Genomic DNA, 22,510 nt, shown 5'->3' with positions numbered 1-22,510 from the left:
TCATTGAAATATAATCTAATAATCATTACCATATTACATAAATTCTTACTTTTATCCATTTAAGAAATGATGCATGTTGTTTAATTTGTGTTAAAGTATGTAAAAAAAGTATGATATGTTGACTAATTTCTAAATGTTATTATATTGCATATGATTTTGGAACAGTATATACTATAAATTATAGATTAAAATTTTTGTTACATGTTATAAATCAATATTTCTTATTTGGCATGGCTTATTGAAATTTTGCATTATGTATTTTATTTTTTTATTTTTATTTTTTTGCATTATATATTTTAAAAATAAAGTTTATTAATATTTTTCTTGTATTTTCTTCCTAAATGATAAAGAATAAGAGAAATTTTCAGGCTATTGTTTGCAAGCATTTCTTCTTGAATAAATGTATTAAGCATAATGATGCAATGTAAGAATTCTGACAAAATGTAATTTATAGATCTAGTGAAAATTATCTCTCGGTAGATTTCATAGAACTATTATTTTCATGTTTCTTATTAACTTGTATATAAAATCAGAGCAATTTTCATTCATTCTGTCATTAATCAATGGTCACTTATGCACTATACATATAATATAGCATATGTACTGTTTTACATAGGAGTATATTTTAAGTACATAAGAATAAAAGTACATTTTGGCTGAGAGTTAAGTCATTTGAGTGACCGAGTCACGAGGCATGCACTTTGATCTTTGCTTACCAACAGCATGTATTCTCTTCATACATATTTCTCAGCTCTCAAATTCTGTTATAAAGGGAAAAATGCTAAAAATTATTTTTATTGATTGATATGAAATTGAAGTGGAAACAGACCCTATCTACCTTTAAAGATATGAACTCCTTGCAACATCTTTGCAAATCCCTGCTGGGGGAAGGGTGAGGTGTAGAAAACATTGGGGACACTCTATCAGATAATTTATAGGGTTCCTTCTGGTTCTAAAATTGCTCATACCTGGGGGCACCTGGGTGGCTCAATCAGTTAAGCCTCTGACTTTGACTCAGATCATGATGTCATGGTTGCTGAGTTTGAGCCCCATATCGGGCTCTCCTGTTCTCAGTGCAGAGCCTGCTTCAGACCTTCCATCTCCCTCTCTCTCTGCTCCTCCCCCACTGGCAGGCTCACTGGCATGCTCTCTCTCTCTTTCAAAAATAAACATTTAAGGGGCGCCTGGGTGGCGCAGTCGGTTAAGCGTCCGACTTCAGCCAGGTCACGATCTCGCGGTCTGTGAGTTCGAGCCCCGCATCAGGCTCTGGGCTGATGGCTCGGAGCCTGGAGCCTGTTTCCGATTCTGTGTCTCCCTCTTTCTCTGCCCCTCCCCCGTTCATGCTCTGTCTCTCTCTGTCCCAAAAATAAATAAAAAACGTTGAAAAAAAAATTAAAAAAAAAAAAATAAACATTTAATAAAAAAAATTGCTCGCACCTTCATCTATACATTAGTCAGGTAATGTGCATATGTATATACATCAGACAAACTAGTTGATTAAGTTACCAGTCAAAAATTTCTAGATGAAGAGATGAATGGGATTCTCTCCAACGTTTGGTGGCTGTGCTGGTAAAGCTCTTAGGGTGTTTTGGGGTGTTAAACAGTCCTGAAGGATATATCTGCTAAATTAGAAATGAGAATTAACTCCATGTGGCCAAAAAGATAAAAGTAACAAAAGGAGGTGGGATTTCTGAATATGATGGCTAGGTATACAGTCTCTGGTGTCAGACCCTGGCTCTAAGATCAACCCCATTCCTGGCTGCCCAAGCCTAGCCACGTTATTTAAATTCATTAGGTCAGTTTACTCATCTGTAAACTGTAAAATGTGGATAATAGACATACAACCTATAGAGAGATGTTGTGAGGAGTAAATGAGATAATGTACCCAAAATGCTTAGGGTAGTACTTGAACACAGTAAATTTTCAATACATTTAACCGTAACTATTGTTTCCTTGTCTGATGCTCCTTTAAAGGCAACTTAAAGGAACTTTCTGATGGATTGTCTTTCAGATTTCTGAGGGGAGCTCCTGTTTGCTAGGTGAAAAATTACCCAGCACCAGAATTTCAGTCCTGCTGACTACTAAACAGAATTGTTTAGGTGCTACATCAGTAGGGTAAGTTAATGCTGAGGACACAGAGAGGATATCCTTTTATTCTTGCTTTCTTTTACCATTATAATCATTTGTGGAAAAATAACTTTCTGATACTGCACAGATAAATTGTCAAGATTTCTGTTTGAGATTTTATAAAGAACACAAGTTTAAAATGCTTTTCAAATAAGATAAAAAGAGAGAGGGAGACAAACCATAAGAGACTCTTAAATACAGAGAACAAACTGAGGGTTGCTGGAGGGGAGGTGGGTGGGGGGGATGGGCTAAACAGGTGATGGGCATTAAGGAGGGCACTTGTTGGGATGAGCCCTGGGTGTTATATGTAAGTGATGAACCATTAAATTCTACTCAGAGATCATTATTACACCATATGTTAACTAACTTGGATTAAATAAATTTAAATTAAAAATAAAATGCTTTTCCCAATATCTCTAATATATAAAGATTATCCTATTAATATTGGATTATTTCTACTTTTTCATTGACTTGGGTGAGAATATTTCAAAACTGTGTAGCTAAATTTTTATTTAGTTGGGAATTAATTACCTGACTGCTAGCTTAGCCTTTTCTACCTTTTCTCTGATGTTCCCCTTTTTTAAATTACTTTGAATATTAAATTATTATTCATTATTTATTGACATACATTGGATAGACAACAAAAGAAAGCAGTATAAATGTGCACAATGAAAGTAAGTATTTCCTGGTATCATCAAGCATGAAGGCAGGTTTGAGTTGAGAGGAGATTAAGACAAGCCATGGACATAAACGGACTCACATGGTTAGGGCCCATGTGGGTCCCACAGAGCTCACCTACAGCGCATACTAGGGATGCAATGTGGACCCCGGAGTACATCAGCCTACAGATAGACAGCTGTATGTCTGAGTTTCTCATCATGCAGAACACTTTTACCATTAAAAAAAAAAAAGTTCCAGGACGAAAAACCCAAATTAGACAAATGCACATTCAAGTATCACTGACAAGATGCATTGGTCATGCCTTTGCTCTGGAGGTCTCTGGTGGCTAAGAACATTGGCCACTTGGGGAGGAGGAGAGTAGAAATTAGAGACTGACAGAGGCTGTGCTGGAAAAGCAAGAAGATAAGGGCTGGGCAGCCCCTGGTTGATCACACGGCCTGAAGAGTGATGGGCATGACACGTGTTTGGACTGGTCTCAACTAGCACTGTCACAGCTGTGAAATATTTTAAATATTATCCCTGGAAGTACCTATCTCAGTTTTCCCTTCATTTCTCAATATCTGCAGATGAGTAAGAGTTAACAGATGTTTTTATGCTTTACATAAATCTACTAAACCATTTGACTATTTCATGTGTTAAGGTTTAACATGGCTTTATCCATATATTTTAAATAGCAAATGCTTATTTCTTTTCCTTAGATGTCAGCCAAATGAAGAGAAGTATTCTTTTAAAAGCTGCAGGTCTGATTTCGTGTTTGGAGAGAACATGGTAGAAAGAGTTTTGGTAAGAATTTGGCAAAGGTGTCTATTATATAAAAAGCTGTCACTTCAAGTTTCTGGAGGCAAATTAATAAAACAATGTTAAATTGGATCATACTTTAACTCCTGAGTTCAAAGGCACATTTTCTTTGAAAATGGGTTATTGGGAAGCAAGTTCTAGTTGTTAGAATAATAGACAGGAACCCGCAGAGGAAGGGGATTCTATAATTATAACATTATTACTGATGAGAAATATTAAATAGTTCTTTCACGTGTGTTAAACTGAAGGTATGCATGGAAATCCCAGAATCATCTGCAATAGACAAGCTCAACTGGTAACGATATTTTAATGTAGGTTTTTGATAGCCTTTTTCATAACATGGTGCATTTAAAACTATTTACTTATTTTTTCTTATTAACTGCAACCCTCCCCTTAGAGCTTTTATAGTGAAAAACATCATTATAACTTTTTTTTTTTGTTAGCTTTAAGAGGAAAATAATAAGACTTTAACTTGCCTAGGGAAACATCCTTGTCAAATGGAAATGCCTAACTAGTATTACTATCATCCTTATCTAATATCAAGCATCCTCCTCCAAGAGGCCATTGCTGCCCCATCCTCCACAGAGCATGTTTGTAAAGCACAGCAGGGAAGCAGACAGCAAAGTGAAGGCTGTGCACCTGGTCCATCACACCTTCATGCTGCTTTCACCCAGACCAGGGTCTTGGTTGACATAGGCCAAGGTGACCAGTTTATCTTGTGGCTACTAGTTCTATGGAGGATCCAGAGGAGGCTACAAAGGTTTTAAAACCTGTGTAAAGGCTCAGAATAACAAAAGGACCAAGTCATGAGGTCAGTCTATTCTAAGTTTCTTAGGGCTTTCACAAATCAATCACTTTGAAGACCTTGTTTATGCCATACCTGCCTCAGGCCGAACCCCAATCCCAAGAGTAGTATCATAGCTTTTCAGCTTAGAGGCACCATCCTTCACTCTCAAGATGAAAGTCAACTCCACAGTTCTAGAGCTATTGACTCACCTCTTTGAATCTGAACCAGAATCGACCAACTTCTAGAGGAAGTCCTGGGCAATACATTCAGGCACATTTCTTCCAAACCATTTATTCCCAAATTTGGCACTAGATTAGTCACAGCTTCTATAAGATGTCACAGACACAAATAAAACATTTCCCAAGCCTCACAGGATCAACTTTAACATTCAATTCAATTCAACAAACATGTTTTGTGTTCTCATGACATCTAAAGCACTGGCATTGGTCTCAGCTTTGGCTGTGTGTTAACAATCATCTGGTGAGCCACTAAAGGATTTCTTAGGGCATCTCCACAAACAGATTAGATCAGAGTCTCTGTGGGTGAGGGTAGATGTTAGGTGACTTGAATGTACAACCAGGATTGAAAAACATCTGGGTAAGTGGTTATACAAAGCTAAGGGAGCCACTGTGCTCTAAAGGTGTTTATAATCTAAGGGGAGACAGAGAGATCCCTGAACAAATGAACTACAGTTGGGATTGTAAATTTGGTTTAGGGAGGTACTTGCGTATATTTCCTATGGGCACTTTAAATCTGGCTTGTGAAGGAAACTGTACTTCCTGTCTCTTTAAGTTGATAACATCTGAGGACAGCAGGAGCTATAGAGATCACTTGTATTTGTCCTCTAGTTAATCCTATAATCCTGTGGCCTTGTGATTTGGTGGTCAGAATGCCTTCCTGATTTGTTTGCTGACCATGTGCTTTTCAAGGGGGTCATTAAACTTTCTGAGCCTTAGTGTTTATTTTCTTCAAGTGGAAATAATCACACCCGTCTTGGGTGCCTGGGTGGCTCAGTCGGTTAAGCATCTGGCTTTGGCTCAGGTCATGATCTCGCAGTGTCTGAGTTCGAGTCCCACATCAGGCTCTGTGCTGACAACTCAGAGTCTGGAGCCTGCTTTGGATTCTGTGTCTCCCTCTCTCTCTGCCCCTCTCCCGCTCACCTCTGTCTCTCTCTCTCTCTCTCTTAAAAATAAACATTAAAAATTTTTTTAAAAATCACACCCAACTCTACCGATTTTAACAGAATATCTTAATGTCCAGTTAAATAATGTGGAAGAATTTTGAGTTCATAAAGGAAAAGATAGAAACCTAAATTCTGAAGTACTGTTCCAATTCTCCCTGTTCTCCAGGGGGCTCTCCAGTATCAGAAATGGCATGGCAATGACTCCGTTTTTTTTCACAGACCTTGATTATAGCACATGCACAAAGCCCCATGTGTGCAGCCTTAAAGGCAATTGTTGGCGGAAATTGTCTTGGGAGAGGGGCCCCTGGGTGGCTCAGTCGGTTGAGCATCCAACTTTGGCTAGGTCATGATCTCATGGTTGGTGAGTTTGAGCCCCATATCGGGCTCTCTGCTCTCAGTGTAGAGCCTACTTCGGATCCTCTGTCTCCCTCTCTCTCTGCCCCTCCCCTGCTCATGCTCTCTCTCTCTCAAAGACAAATCATTTTAAAAAAGAATATCCTTAAAAAAAATAAATTGTCTTGGGAGAAAAATTACAATTCTTTCTGTAAAGATGAGCTCTGAGACAACTAGTGCATTCTTTGGACAACTTTATTTATTCATTCATTCATATGAAGTGGGTATAAAGTGAAGTGCTGGGAATACTGAAATACCTTAAAACAGAAATAAGGGACACCTGGGTGGCTCAGCTGGTTAAGCGTTCGACTTTGACTCAAGTCATGATCTCATGGTTCATGAGTTCGAGCCCCACACCGGGCTCTCTGCTGTCAGCACAGAGCCTTGTTCAGATCCTCTGCCCCACCCCTCTCTCTGCCCCTCCCTTGCTCTTTCTCTCTCTCTGTCTCTCAAAAATAAATAAGTAAACATTAAAACAAAAAGAAAAGAAATGATAGTTACGTCTCCTTCTAGGCATCAGGTTAGTCTGGTGGGAGCATGGAACAGCTGCTACCTCCTTTTTGGTCTCTAAACCTTCTCCTTTTGTCCCTGGAACTAGATCCCACCTGAAATAAGCTGGTGGTAACTAGATTATGCTTCCTGAGGATGAGAACCAGGGTCCTCTGATGATAGGAAGGATTTCCCCATTCAGCACATAGGGAGTCCAAAACAAAAACAGAGCAGTTGAGTTCATTTGCCCTGTTGAAGTGGAACAAAGGTCTCTTTTGGCTTACTGCAGATATATGGGTATACAATTAAGTAATACATCTTTTTCCTTCACCTAGGATATTCAACATCTCACCCAATCTCAACCTGAAAATGATTCATACACCAAGGAACAACGATTCAAATCCGTACTAGAATTTCCTGTCAACTCTCTAAATTCAAGTAAGAATTATTTGATTTGTAAAAAATTTGATTCAACTATTATATTTCCTGTGTTTCCATGTCATCTGTTCAATAGCTATAAAATACAAAACAGTAATGCAACACTTTAAAACTTTTTGTCAAAGATTAAAGCATAGAAAATATTGTTCTATGATACATAAGCATTAAAATTTTTTTTACTTAAGGATATGAGGAATCATTAAAGAGATTTATCTAAACTCAAGTAGTTTCATATTTTTGGTAACACTCATTATTATAAAAAGCTAAGGAGACATGTATATTAATGGGGACAACAAGGAACTTTTACAGTAGAGAAAATGGGGTCTTTACGTGTCTTTTCCCATTTTTTCTTACAAACAGACTCTATTAAAAATATATCCCTAATCGAATCAGCTGCTGCTTTCTCTTCTAAGCCATCACCCAAATGCTTGCTGCAGAAAATTGATGTTGTAACAGGGGAGGAAGCTGAACATAATGTGTTGAAGGTCTGTATATCACACATTGCTCTTTCTGGGAGCACTTACATACACGAAACCAAGTTTCTATCAGCAGAAGCACCTTTAAAAATAAAGGCAGAAGTATAGTTTTCATGAAGACTGAGCTGCTTAACTAAACATGCTAGACACTTCCAAAGATTAAGCCAATATTTTGTTGTATTCTTATTTTTGTATGGGTAATTTTCAGGAAAATGTGTTACTGGGTTTACAACCATCCACATTAGTCTCTTAGAAAGAAGACAGCCAGGGACCCTGTCTTAAAAGAACTTCAGACCTACATTTTATACTTTACATGCCTGTTTTTAAAATCAGTGCTATTATTATTATTTTTTTAATTTTTTAACGTTTATTTATTTTTGAGACAGAGAGAGGCAGAGCATGAACAGGGGAGGGGCAGAGAGAGAGGGAGACACAGAATCTGAAACAGGCTCCAGGCTCTGAGCTGTCAGCACAGAGCCCGACGCGGAGCTCGAACTCATGGACCGTGAGATCATGACCTGAGCTGAAGTCGGACGCTTAACCGACCAAGCCACCCAGGCACCCCAAATCAGTGCTATTATTGTGTGATTTAAAAGTTCTACTTACACTGGACATTTTTAAATGATAAGATGAATAGATTTCAGTTCAAGATAAAAAAAATTCTGGTTTCCTTTGAAAAGTTCTTTTAAATAAGTTTTGAATTTCATATAAAGCAAGAATTTCACACACGTAGTATATAGTATCATGCATAGGATTTGAATGTTGAGTGACGTAGCCATCAGTGTAGGCACATGAAATAAGGTAGTCATTTTCCAACAAGGAACAGATTTCCCTTTCTTTTTTATCCATCTGTTTTTACCCCCAAATCTCTCCATTTCTCTTCTCTTCTCCCATGGTTTACTGATACATTTACTGTACAAGTGTGCTTCAAAGCATAATTCTCAGATCACGTTTAACCACAATTCATTGAAGTAACTGCTAGCAGTGAGGCTCTGGAATGCTATATTTTTAACAAGTCATGTGGGATTCTTTACCACAGTAATATTTAATGCTGGTAAGCATTAAATTATAGTATGGTGCTCCATGGTACCCTAGTTCTGATGCTGCATTCTTTGAAATATTTTAGGCATACAAATACTTGCACTATTCCTTTACTTACAAATAAAGTTACTTAACTTGAATAACATTAAATTTCATTTAAAATGTGGTACATATAAATATATTTGTTAAGTGGAAAAGCAAGATGCAGAAAGTATGTATGATATTCTAATGTTTATAGAAAAAATAGGGGACATAGGCACTGGCATGTATATAAACACAAATATCTCTGGAAGGATAAACAAAATATTAGCAATAGCGATCACCTGATCACAGGGGGTAGAAATCGACAGATGAAGAACAAAGGTTGGGAAGGACTTTTCATTTTGTACATCTTTTTGCTTTTTGATATTTGAACTATTTAACAATTATATGTTTTAAAAGTTAAATAAATTTTTTAAGCTGGTTTACAAATCATTAACCAAGGTTATTCTGGTAAAAATCAGGCAAATAAAAGTGTTGTAGCATAGAAAGAAATAATTTTAAAATAAATTTTTATATATTTGACATTTCAAAAATTGTCCTTTAGATCAACTGCAAGCTTTTTATATTCAACAAAACAACACAGTCCTGGACTGAAAGGGGCAGAGGAGCTTTGAGGCTGAATGACACAGCAAGCAGTGACTGTGGAACATTCCAGTCGAGACTAAGTAAGGAATCATTTTGTAAAGCAACTTGCCATTTCTCAGGGTAAAATTTCCAATAGGCACACATCATTTTCTGGAGATGTGTTATAAAATAGTCAACAAATCACTGTTGAAAACAATATTGTTTCTAATGTGCTGTAGGATCTTCCTGTTTAGAGCAGGCTCTGATGTCAGACTACACAGGTTCGGTTCTGCCTCTATCACTGACTAATTGGTGACCTTGGGCAAGTTACTTAATCTCCCCACAGCCTAGTTACATCAGGTTAAAATGGGGATAGTAGTACTCCATGACTTATTGAGCAATTGTGAGAATTCAGTGAGATAATGCACCTATGACACAGCCCAGCACACCCCTAAATAGTAATCTCGGTAATATTGAAAGCAATATGATGATATTTTTGAAGGGAAAATGGTTTTTCCTAAAGAGGATATTTGCCCTATAGTTTATTCTTGGCATTCTAAGCATGTTGTGTGGGGCGAGATGAAGTCAGTTTCCAAGGAAATTAAGGTGTGTGGTTATTGAATCCTGTGCGTGTTTACTGACATCCATAGTGATGGTAGGAATCTGGAGTCAGTCAAACTGAGAGGCTCTCAAAGTTTTTGGCATCTGAAAAGACACACTGGGCATTGTTCAGAGGCCCAAACCGAAAGTGAGCATAGGCAGAGATCTGGCCAACATTGGGCAATCAGAGCTGTGGAAGGAACCACTGGAAGAAGTGGGATCCATGTATATGGATTTTTATTGAGTTTCAGATATCAAGCTCAAGAAACCAGTAAGGAATAGAATTCACACTGAGAGAATAGGAACCGTGTTTTCAGTTCTATAACTGGCAAACAGGTTTCTAAATAACCCAACGAAGTATTATTCCCAAGGCAGGTGCTAGTTATTTTCTACTCTTGTTCAATGCCACTCTGGCCACTGCCTGCCAAAATTTACAATGCATGGTATTTACAATGTTGTGTAACCTGATTTTACTTTTTACATAGTATATACCATGACCACCTTTCTACATCAGTAATGATCTTTCTTTAATATTCTTAATGGGTTTGTAATATTATCTTGAATAGCCATGTCATCATTTATTTAGCTAATTCCATTTTTTGAATGCTTAAGGTTTTGCTTCTGTTTTCTCCATTTTGGATAAATATTCTTCAGACCACTAAGTCCTCAAAAGAATTCTAAAATTGTAATCATTGTTTATTATAGTAAAAAAATAATTCCAGCTTTTAAGCTAAAAATGGTCTTCCAACCTAGTAAAGCCAATTTGAAAACCAACTTATAATCAAGCCAAATTACAATTTAATAGTGAAAATACAGTCTGAAAAACAACTAGAGGATTTACTTTACTTTCAAAAATGGCAAGTTCCCTGGGGAAGGTTAAGGAATCAACTATTCTGTAGTCTTATATATTCACCTTCCTATTTTAGTTATGCGCAATCAAGGCAGCCTGAGGCTGATTCTCAATAGCAAACTCTGGGCTCAAATGGAGATTCAAAGAGCGAACCACAAAAATTTACGAATAACAGCTACTGATTTAGAAGACTATAACATCAAAGTGTTTTTAATTCAGGTAAGTAACAAATTTCAGTGATAGAGGATTATCCTACTATATTTATAGATCTCTGCAATTGCTAATTTTTTTTTCACTGTATTGTAATAACTTGCACCATTGGCCAAAAAAAAAAAAAAAAAAACAAAAAAAAAAAACCAACAACAACCAGCCATTTATTTTGGTTGTTTACAGTTTAACATGAGACCTAAATTTTAAATGAAATTTACAGATTAACACCAAAATCTGTAGTAACCAATTGGCATGTGTCCCAAGACATTTGTATTGATATATGCTTCAAACCTTCACATTTTTTTTTTCCATTGAAATTATGTCAACAATCTTACAAAGTTACCAAAGGGACCGTTGTCAAGATTGGCTCCTAGGAGTCCAGTGGAATACATAGCCCAGTGCTTACACTGAATGCTGAAACTGAGAAGGCTTTGAGATCACTGGAAAGGACCCCCTGAGAAATGGAAAAACACAGGGCTAGTAAGTTAAAACAACCAGTCCAACAGCAAATTCCAATTCTGGACATGTGTCAGTCGCCAAGGTAACAGGATGGGAGCACAGCTTTAGCTCTTCCTGGCAGCAGGAATGCTTGACCTCAAATACAAAATCCAGGCACAAGAGAGAGAGAGCTGGCAGGGATCAGGCTAGAAAAAAAGGCTAGGTTTCCCACATGAGCTGAGACCCAGAAGACTGGAGAAGACTGGGTACTTACGTGACTCAGGCGGAAAGTAACAATGCAAGTAAATGAACTTCCATACAGTAATGGAAAAAAAGCTGGCAAGTGCCCAGTGATGAAAAACCAAAAGTTTTATTAACTACCAATAAGTGCACTGTTAGGTATAAGTGATACTGAGTATTAAGATGTTAGAGTAAGATAATGCCCAAAACCTGTTTACCATTTAGGGAGACAGACAATACCTGATATCCTGCCAGGCTGGATCTCCTGGTTTTCAGTGAGTAAAGCAGCCTGCTGCCACTGTCACTGAGATTGAGACTATTAGTTATGATGAGATTCTGCTGCTCAATGTCTGACCCACACTGACCCTGTAAATTGTAGGATATTTGCTGAATAAACCAAATTTAGTTTGCTAAATGCAAATAAAAATCACCCCAAATTCCATTCCCAGAGATGGTCACTATTAACATTTTTGTCATTTCAGCATACGTGTGTGTGTACATATGTATATAATGTGCCAACTGTATGATCTTCAGGCAGGTTATATAGATTCCTTAACTTGATTTTACTCATCTGCCCAATAAAGATTATAATGATACACTTTATAAAATGGTTGGGTAGATTCGATAGCTAATACTTGACTATGAAGTACACATGCGTAACCTTTTCACTCATCAATGAAGATGAGTGTTTTCATGTCATTAAATAGTCATTAAAGGTGAAAAGAATTCTATTCTGCACCATAATTTATTCCATTAATCTTGCTTTGTTAAATACTTATGTAATTTGCTGTCTTTCACTATTATAAATTCTACAAGAAAGATGTGAGGAATTCTCTTTGTACACGTGTTAATTTTCTTGGGAAAAGGCTTGACTTGTCTTGACAAATTTCTCTTCAGATAGACTGAACCAGTTTTCATTCTCGCCAGCATTTTCTTATGGTACTTCCTGGGAATTATACTTTTTTTAAGCATTGAGAATTTGTTATCCGAAAAATATGTCATTGTGATTTTATTTTTAACTTCTTGTTCTGAATTTCTTGAGTGAATATATGTAAATGAATTTAGCCAAAGGCAATATATTGACTAATGAAAGGCATATTTAAATTTTAATATTAGAAAGTGAAGGTGGCAGAGTAGCATTTATATTTTAAATACTTTCAATATTTATTAACGTACTAAAGAAAAATGACATTTTTGCACATAACGTAAAAAATTAAATCAGTCAAGAGTCAACATTTATTTACTCAACACCTCTATAGATTATTTAGCACAATATGAGAAACAAAAATACTTTATTTAATTTATAGTTATTTTTTGCCCCAAAGTAATTAAGGGAACTTAAGAACGTGCAAATGAAAAAAATATAATTGAAGACCCTTCTCCCAAACAGTTGGCATGTAGTTTGTTCTTGCTTTGAAAAGTTTGATAGCTTTCTGGAGGGTTAGCAAAGAGAATAATTTACCCACCTTCTCTTTGATATTGTGAAAAGATACAAAAATGTAAACCACTGCTATGTTACCTTAAAAGAGCACTGACTCTGATGACAAAGGTCTGGGATTCGAGCCCAGCAGATTTGCTGACTAGCTATGTAAATGCAGGCAAATCATTGTACCTTTCTGAGCCATATCTCCTCATCTGTAAAGGGACGTGGGAAGTAAGTATAAATTGAATACTTGTGCTAAATGCTTTTGCTAATATAAATGGAATAAATGACTAACTCATAGTTTTGTTGTAAGTGTTGAATAAAAAAAGAACGTAGTAACCGTAAATGTTATACAAATGTGATTGTTACCACCATTTTTTATATTAACAGCAACTATTAAAAATAGCATAGAAAAGTACTGAAAGCAAAGACTTATGACGTGTTAATGATACAATATCATAAGGACGGCTCTGTGGCACAATGGACAGCGCATTGACTTCTATGATGCAATATTAGACTGCTTTAATGAGCTCTGCTTTTCCACAGAGCTGTGAGGCTTGTTGGGATGTCTAAATAAAGTGATGTAAAGGAAGCGGAGGTCTGTTATTCACCGAACCCTATAATTTTCTATGGTGTAAAATAGCGGAGGAGGGATAGTCTTGAATTCAAGTAGAAATTTTACATCAAAAAAATTCATTTCTCAGTTTAAAACGCACAAATAGGGACCTGTTATAAAATTATTCACTTTTGGATTTAATTTGTTTGGTTCAGGATGTATGGCTTTTTACCCTTTAACTTTTAGGGTTATTTATATCCTAGATTTCTGCCATATAATTCCTTCCTTACTAAGAGTGAAAGATTAAAAATCTCTAAAACGTGGCTATTATTCAGTTATTTATATTCTTAACAACTTAATTTTCCTCATGCAGGCCAGTGCCAAAGATACAGGGTATCTGTATGCGGCAATACATCATCGGCTCGTTGCACTTCGAAGCTTTGGTAAACAGGAAGATGTAAACCAAGCGGAAAGCCAGTCAGATACAATCCTCCAACAATTAAACTGTGAAAGCTGTGATGAGGATGAGGATGATTTCATCAAAGCAACTAAGAATAGATCAGGTAAATAATTTTTGTTTTGTTAGGTCGGAGGTATAAGAAAGAAATCTTCTACACAATCCTAATATATGAAATTGTTTTGTTGTTGTTGTTGTTGTTTTTAATGGAACTGGTATGTTTAAAGTGGATGAGGGGGCGTCTGGGTGGCTCAGTCAATTGGGCATCTGGCTCTCAATTTTGTCTCAGGTCATGATCCCAGGGTCATGGGATGGAGCCCCGTGTCGGGTTCTGCACTGAGCGTGGAGCTTGCTTGGGATTCTCCCTCTCTCTCTCCCTCTCCCCCCGCTCTCTCTGTAAAATAATAAAATTAATAAAAATTTTTTATAAAAAAAAATAAAGCGGATGGGAATTAGAGTCCTAGCTCTTTGGATCAGAGGAGTGGATTTGAAAGTGACTGCCTTCTATGTGTGGCCTCCATTAGGATTTTACCAAAAGTCATCCTCATTTTGATGCCTGTGTGTCACTTGTGCATAAATTTAATAAAAATACCACAAAGTATTACATTCATACACTGAAACTACCTATTTATTCATATTTCTCTTCACCTGTTCTCATTTTCCTATTATTGGCTATAGTAGAAGAACTTTATAAATACATCCTAAATGTAATAAACATATTACAATGGATCCACCAGGCAAAGCTGGCTTGAAACACTGAAACTCCTATTTATCTCCTTTTTTTGGAATTTGCTTTATTCTCAAGGACCTTTTTTGCATAGGCCAAAAAGTACTATTTTTTTGTCGGGATTCATGAATTGAGCAAGGTTAAAATAGAACCAGTAGTTATCAGATTTTTAGGTTTCAGTGCTTGCCCTGGTGAGTAGATTTAAAACAAAAACTTATGATTATTTTTGGAGAAAAAGATTGTCTAGGAAATAATAAGTCCTGCTTTGTTATATAAATGGAGCCAAGTATTTTCAGTAATAGTTTCATTTAGGCCTGAATTCTGTTCTACAGAGAACTGAGCGACATACCTACAAAGATAGTGTGTTAGCAAGCATTTTTCCAACTTTTATTTATTTTAAATCTTAAAGGTAACTTAATCACACATAATTTAAGAATCTATCAAAGCACATGTGTAAAACTTGAGGAAATATCTTCCTTTGCCTAATACTAAAAAATGTAATCAAAATGTACAAAATATGCAGACCAGGGGGCACCTGGGTGGCTCAGTTGGTTAAGCATGCAACTTTGGCTCAGGTCATGATCTCAAGGTTTGTGAGTTCAGGTCCTGCGTTGGACTCTGTGCTGCCAGCTCAGAACCTGAAGCCTGCTTCGGAATCTGTCTCCCTCTCTCTCTGCCCCTCCCCTACTCATGCTCTGTCTCTCTCAATAAGAAACATTAAAATTTTTTTTAAATATATGCAGATCAGGATTATAGATTGCTTGACTCAGTGAGCCAAAGAACTAAATGAATATGATTTTTCTTGTCACTATTAAATAAATAGTTTCTTATTCTTCAAAATGTGTGAAATGTATAAATAAAATCATCTTTTATAACGTTTGTATTGTCAATAATAAAATAGGGTCTATTGGAAAATGAATTGGTATCTATTAGAAATGTTAACATGAAATAAGGATTAAATGGCAAAATTCTCTCATCAATAAAAGTCACATTTATGAAGTCTATATTTTATTATATTCCATTTTAGGAAAGAGTAATATACAACTACCTTCATACAAAATGAGAAACAATGGAAATAATGGAAAATAAATGTCAACCATATGAACCCCTCTTCCTCGCCATTTTTCCCTTTTCACTTAGTACTTTCTCCAGGAGGCGATGCATACAAATGCTGAACTGTTATGAAAGCAATAAAAAGTCCAATTTTTTAAACTTTGTTTCCCATGAATTAAGGAAGGGTTTAGTTATCTGAAATATCATGTTTAAAATTAGCAAATTTCAGGGCGCCTGGGTGGCTCAGCCAGTTAAGTGTCTGACTTTGGCTCAGGTCGTGATCTCATGGCTTGTGAGTTCGAGCCCCGGATCAGGCTCTGTGCTGACGGCTCAGAGCCTGGAGCCTGTTTCAGATTCTGTGTCTCCCTCTCTCTCTGACCCTCCCCTGTTCATGCTCTGTCTCTCTCTGTCTCAAAAATAAACGTTAAAAAAAAATTAAAATTTAAAATTAGCAAATTTCCAAATGTTACATATAAAATGTAAATTCTACATTTTGCATTTCATCACCTGTAAGCAAATTCATGCATATTCATGTTCAGTTGTGTTCAATATTAAATCTAATCTGAATGTAACATTTTCTAACATTTTAAATTTATATCACAGATCCTTCGAGGTGGACCCACAGACAGTCGGTTGCCTGTTCATGAGCACTATCTACTATAAATGTGACAATATCTACAAGAAGATTGATCACCTTACTGAAAATCCTAAATCATCTTAAGTAAATGAGAAGATCCTATTCATCCCTTGAAGAGTTTTTATAGCAAAGTTCATAAAACATAATTTGTTGCAATTAAAATTTTTCTCTTATGTAGTCAAATAATTGTAAGGTTTTACATTTTGATTATTGTGGAGAAAATGAAAGAATTTAAGACATGCATGGACTTAGGAAGTTCAAAATTTATCATTTTTGAAGAGGTAATTTAGAATAGGGTTTGATAACTAATTTGGACTATTCATCACATTGGTGGATATCATAGTTAAAATAAATTTCTGGATTTGATAAATATCTAACTAAGATATTTATTTTTTCAGTCATACACTGTCTGGTCATAAAACAAACATTTTAAAGATTTCCAGTCATTTCTTCAAAAAACACTGTAACTGCATGCTAACATTTGATTAAGTCGTGTTTATTTTCTGGGAAATGAGTATTTTCATTTAACCTTTGGATTTACTAATACTATAAGATTATATATTCATGGTATGAATTTCTTTAAATTTAGTATTGTTCTTGGACCTGTATCCATTGTACCTTGTATATGGTTGATTCCAGGTCAGCATCCAATAGTTGTTGAAGGGATGAACAAAATACATTACCTATGTAACAAAACAGTAAGTATACAAAAGTAAAATATGTTAACTCGTTCTTTGCTTTATGTAATTAAATTGTCATTAATATTTTATGGGTGTAGCTGTATAGAGCCTGTTTTTTTTATACATACATATAGCCAAATAAATCTTTTCTTTTTAAAAAAATGTTTATTTATTGGGGCACCTCAGTGGCTCAGTGGGTTAAACATCTGACTCTTGATCCTGGCTCGTGATCTCATAGTTTATGAGTTCAAGTTCCACGTCAACCTCTCTGCTGTCAGTGCAGAGCCTACTTCAGAATCTTTGCCCCCCTCTCTCACTCCCCTCCCCCCTCAAAAACAAATAAACAAGTGTTTATCTAATAATAAAATTTGTTTTAATTAATTAATTGAGAGAGAGAGAGTGCATGAATGGAGAAGGGGCACAGAGAGGGAAAGAGAGAATCCCAAGCAGGCTCTGCACTCTCAGCACAGAGCCCGACGCAGGGCTCAAACTCATGAACTGGGAGCTCCTGACCTGAGCCAAAATCAAGAGTCTGATGCTCAACTGACTGAGCCACCCAGGCGCCCCCAAATTGTACCATAATAATGGTAGACTGTAATAATTTTAACAATCGTGCAACAGAATTTTGATGCTCCTCTTTTGAGATTTGTCTCAGAGATACTTCATGAGTTACACACAAAAAAGTAGTCTCAGTGCTTGTAGCCATACTTCACTTTTTAATCAAGTTTGATCACCCCATGACTTCAAAATGACTTTTGATCATCACTCTTAAATAGTCCCTTGTTAGAGGCATCTTACTCTTCTCGGTCTGCCATAACAAAATACCGCAGACTGTGCAGCTTAAACAACAGACATTTCTTTCTCATAGTTCTAGAGTCTGAGAAGTCGAAGATCAAAGGGCCAAGAAAATAGGTTTCATTCTGAGGCCTCTGCTCTTGGTTGTAGGCTACTCACAGGATCTCTTTGTGGGACACAGGCAGAAAGACAGTAAGCTCTCTAGGGTCTCTTCCTATACACCAATACCATTACACCAGGGCCCTTCCCTCATAAATTTGTCTAACTGTAATTATCCCCCAAGGCCCCATCTCCAAATTCCATCACATTGGGTGTTAGGGCTTCAACATAGACATTTAGGGGGAGAACATAAACATTCAGTCCATAACTAGGGAATAAGATTTACAGTTTCAAAATGATTTCTGAAAAGTTTTTGAACAATGACGACATCTATCTGGAATAATGGGTCTAACTTCACTAAACGCTACTTTGAAGAACAATATTCATTTGGATGTAGACATGTGAATACACAATTTTTCAAAGTTACGTTATTTTGTTACAATACCTTTTACAGTAATAAAAGCAATTATATATAGATACATATAGATACACTAAAACCTGAACTAATGCCTGAAAATTTTAGTTTGGCATGTGAAAGTTGAGTTAACTCTTTCAACCATAATTTGGTTAGAATATAAATTGTTCAGAGTTTTGTTCCTTCCCTATAACTGAGTATAACTTAGTGAAAAAGTGAGCTACTAAGAGAAGCCAATTCATTTTTCTAGTGACTGAGGAAGAAATACAGCATCCTTTACTTCTTTTTTTTTTTAATTTTTTTTTAACATTTATTTATTTTTGAGACAGAGAGAGAGCATGAACAGGGGAGGGTCAGAGGAAGAGGGAGACATAGAATCTGAAACAGGCTACAGGCTCTGAGCTGTCAGCACAGAGCCCGACGTGGGGCTCGAACACACAGATCGCGAGATCATGACCTGAGCTGAAGTCCGATGCTTAACCGACTGAGCCACCCAGGCGCCCCCATCCTTTACTTCTAAATTAAGCAATGATTCAGGAAATGGAAAAGAAAAAGTTAATGTGAGAGAATGATAGAGGAAAGGTAGAGAGAAGGTTAAAAAAATAAAAGAATAGCTCTAGCATGAAAGAATAAAAAGAAAGGAAAAACAAATTTTAAAGTTGGTTGCGTTTTTTTCAATCCCAAAAAGTGCCCCTGATGCAGAACATAGTGAAAATTTTCTTTAGAAGCTAACATAAACAGGAAGACATTTGGAGAAGAAATTGAAGAACTGGTTCTCTTTTCCTATAAGATCTTAGCCAATAGGGGAACATTGTGATTGCACTAAATTGTTAAAGTGAAGCAGGGAACAGAGATCTTTATCCTCCTAACATGTTCATTCTTGCCCTCACTTTAAGGTGGAGATAGAGCAATGTTTTCTCAATGCCTCAAACATTTTAATATAATTTGAATTCATTCTTTCCTTCTGTGATTTTCCTTGAACTTCTCTGCAAATACCAAGCAAAAAAAAATTAGATTACTTCAATTACTTGTCTATACATTAATGCCAGTGCAACAGAATCAAAAATAGTATTAGAATATCAGGAAGGCAGAGAAAGAGTGAAAATTTCTGGATTACGACATGGTTACTCACAGCAGAAACATGGTATTTAGCTTGTGACTTTCAAATCATTTTCTGTCCACTGTACTATTCCTTCTTACAATCTTTATGAAAATATTTAGTAATATTTTGGATAATAGTAGAAACATCTTATAGTTTCTGTTTGTCCTATTTCTTCATCTAACCTCCTTTTTTGGCTTTTCTACATACTTTGACCTCTCTTTAACATGAAGAGATCATCATACAATGATAATCATTTTCATAAGTTATTAGGTGATCTCAAAGCACACATCTTCTTAGATTTTAATAGAAGCTGCTTTTATTAAAATTTTATTAAATATTTCCCAAATATATCAGATATATATTTAACATTATATTTAATTATATATCATATATATATATATATATATATAAAATAAACTTAACAGTCTTCTCTTTCAACAGGACTTTAGACTTTACCAAGTTATTCAGCTTAATTTATGGCCCGTCAAAATGTTCTCTCTTTAAACTATTATTTTACATCCATTACTGCCAAAGCCAGGAACCCTTTGACCCCAGAGACTAATAACCTATGCAAGTCTTAGAGTATGTGGATGCCATTAAAGAAAAGGGGCGGGGGTGTATATCTTTCATGGAGTCAGAATGTACATGAAGTGAGTTAGAGGGGGATCTAGGGATTGGGAAGGATGCATCTTAAGCTTTGTAAATCCTCAAATTGTGAATATCACAATGATATAGAACTTTTCCCATAAAATGTTGAAAACAAGTAAACTTCTTGAGATGTGTTTACCAGGTGGTTGGGTAAGCTTACTCTAGAAAAGTACACCGGGACTGCCAGACCTGGGGTTTGAGTTTGAAACTCAGTAACATTACAGATTATTTTAGTAGTTTGAGGGTACTGAAACTCATATTAAATTCATGAATGCAAGCACTTTTGTTTGTTTTGCAATGAATACATCATACCCACAGTACTGCATGATTTTTGACATCAGACTTGGAGTGGACAAACTGGAATACATGAACACATTTAAAGTTTCTAAGATGATATTTAGAAACTGTGGCATTGGAGAAGTTATTGAAATAACTGGGAATGTTTAGCCTAATAAAGCCTTGATGTAATAGCTTTCAAATAATTTAGAAGATTGGCAAAACTTCTTAATCTCTGCCAATCTAGTGGATATGAAAGACTATTTCAGTGAAATTACCTTAATTTGTATTTTTCTAATTTCTTTTTTTTTTTTTTTTTAATTTTTTTTTCAACGTTTTTTATTTATTTTTTTTGGGACAGAGAGAGACAGAGCATGAACGGGGGAGGGGCAGAGAGAGAGGGAGACACAGAATCAGAAACAGGCTCCAGGCTCCGAGCCATCAGCCCAGAGCCTGACACGGGGCTCGAACTCACGGACCGCGAGATCGTGACCTGGCTGAAGTCGGACGCTTAACCGACTGCGCCACCCAGGCGCCCCGTATTTTTCTAATTTCTAATAAGGTTGAGTATATTTCAGATATTTATTCTCTGCTTGTTTCTTCTAAGAAATTCCTGTTCATAAATAATATTTGCAAAGCTAAGCATGTCATTTTCCCCTTTTAGTGGCTTCTTAGCATATACAGCATAAAAGCCAAGTTCCTAAGCATTGATATAACACCTTCCATGTCTTTCCCCCATCTGCCTTTTTTTTTTAACTTGTTTTATTTTTTATTTTTTTAAATTTACATCCAAATTAGTTAGCATATAGTGCAACAATGATTTCAGGAGTAGATTCCTTAATGCCCCTTACCCATTTAGCCCATCCCCCCTCCCACAACCCCTCCAGTAACCCTCTGTTCTCCATATTTATGAGTCTTTTCTCATAATGAGGTTTTGTCCACCTCATTATGAGGTTTTGTCCACCTCCCTGTTTTTATTATTTTTTCCCTTTCCCTTATGTTCATCTGTTTTGTCTCTTAAAGTCCTCATATGAGTGAAGTCATATGATTTTTGTCTTTCTCTGACTAATTTCACTTAGCATAATACCCTCCAGTTCCATCCACGTAGTTGCAAATGGCAAGATTTCATTCTTTTTGATTGCCAAGTAATACTCTGTTGTGTATATATACCACATCTTCTTTATCCATTCATTCATCGATGGACATTTGGGCTCTTTCCATACTTTGGCTATTGTTGATAGTGCTGCTATCAACACACTCATCCACCTTTTATAGTAATCTGCCTCTCTAGCCTCACCTTTCATTGTTGCTTGCCTCCCTCTAAATTCTTTAGGAATTCAGAACTGCTATTTCATTCTCCATACTTTTGCTCATGCTGTTTCCTCTCTAGAAATCCTTACTATAACAGTGTTGGAATAGTGAGAAGAGAAAGGACCTTGAGGATGTTCAAGTTATAAATGAGTAACTCACAGGAGTGCCTGGGTGGCTCAGTCAGTTGAGCGTCTGACTTCGGCTCAGGTCATGATCTCACGGTTTGTGCATTCCAGCCCCACGTCAGGCTCTGTGCTGACAGCTCAGAGCCTGGAGCCTGCTTCAGATTCTGTGTCTCCCTCTCTCTCTGATCCTCCCCTGACTCACACTCTGTCTCTCTCAAAAATAAACATAAAAAATTAAAAAAAAGAAAAATAAAAAAATGAGTAACTCACATCCCATAGAAATTAAGAGATGTGCTTAAATTTCCACTACAAGTCACTATTAGCACCTGCTGTGAGGCAACGTTCCTGGCCAGTGACCTACTAAAAGACATCTGGGGCGCCTGGATGGCTCAGTTGACTAAGTGTCTGGCTCTGGATTTTGGCTCAGGTCATGATTTCACGGTTTGTAGTTTGAGCCCATGTTGGGTTCTGCACTGACAGCGTGAAGCCTGCTTGAGACTCTCACTCTCCCTCTGCCCTTCCATATGCTTTCTCTCTCAAAAAAATAACATTAAAAAATACTGTGTGGTGGCTGGGTGGTTCAGTCAGTTAAATGTCCGACTTCAGCTCAGGTCATGACCTCACGGTTTGTGCATTCCAGCCCCACGTCAGGCTCTGTGCTGACAGCTCAGAGCCTGGAGCCTGCTTCAGATTCTGTGTCTCCCTCTCTCTCTGCCCCTCCCTTCCCCCCACTCATGCTCTGTCTCCTTCTGTCTCTCAAAAATAAACATTTAAAAAATACTTTAAAAGTAGACATCTATCAGACTCAATTGTATATTTCCTAATAATATAGTATCCGGCACACATTAG

At 36.5% G+C, this 22,510-nt stretch overlaps 1 protein-coding gene across 5 annotated transcripts in view; it reads left to right on the top strand.

Annotated features, from left to right (window-relative positions):
* The window catches only part of RANBP3L (RAN binding protein 3 like), a 286,469-nt gene extending 269,490 nt beyond the window's left edge, over positions 1–16,979 (top strand). For all 5 annotated transcript variants that reach the window (XM_058717609.1, XM_058717619.1, XM_058717599.1 and 2 more), the window contains 8 exons: positions 2,012–2,115; positions 3,507–3,591; positions 6,794–6,896; positions 7,257–7,381; positions 9,000–9,120; positions 10,546–10,688; positions 13,710–13,899; positions 16,177–16,979. In XM_058717609.1, coding sequence (XP_058573592.1) covers positions 2,012–2,115; positions 3,507–3,591; positions 6,794–6,896; positions 7,257–7,381; positions 9,000–9,120; positions 10,546–10,688; positions 13,710–13,899; positions 16,177–16,220 — 915 coding nt within the window. In that variant the 3' untranslated portion in view covers positions 16,221–16,979. The remainder of the gene's footprint in view (positions 1–2,011; positions 2,116–3,506; positions 3,592–6,793; positions 6,897–7,256; positions 7,382–8,999; positions 9,121–10,545; positions 10,689–13,709; positions 13,900–16,176) is intronic.
* Positions 16,980–22,510: the final 5,531 nt, after the last annotated feature.

The sequence above is a fragment of the Neofelis nebulosa genome, chromosome 1, assembly GCF_028018385.1.
Source record: "Neofelis nebulosa isolate mNeoNeb1 chromosome 1, mNeoNeb1.pri, whole genome shotgun sequence".
In the NCBI taxonomy this organism is placed as follows: domain Eukaryota; kingdom Metazoa; phylum Chordata; class Mammalia; order Carnivora; family Felidae; genus Neofelis; species Neofelis nebulosa.
Note: the sequence above shows the minus strand (reverse complement) of the source record. Positions and strands in the feature narration are given on the sequence as shown.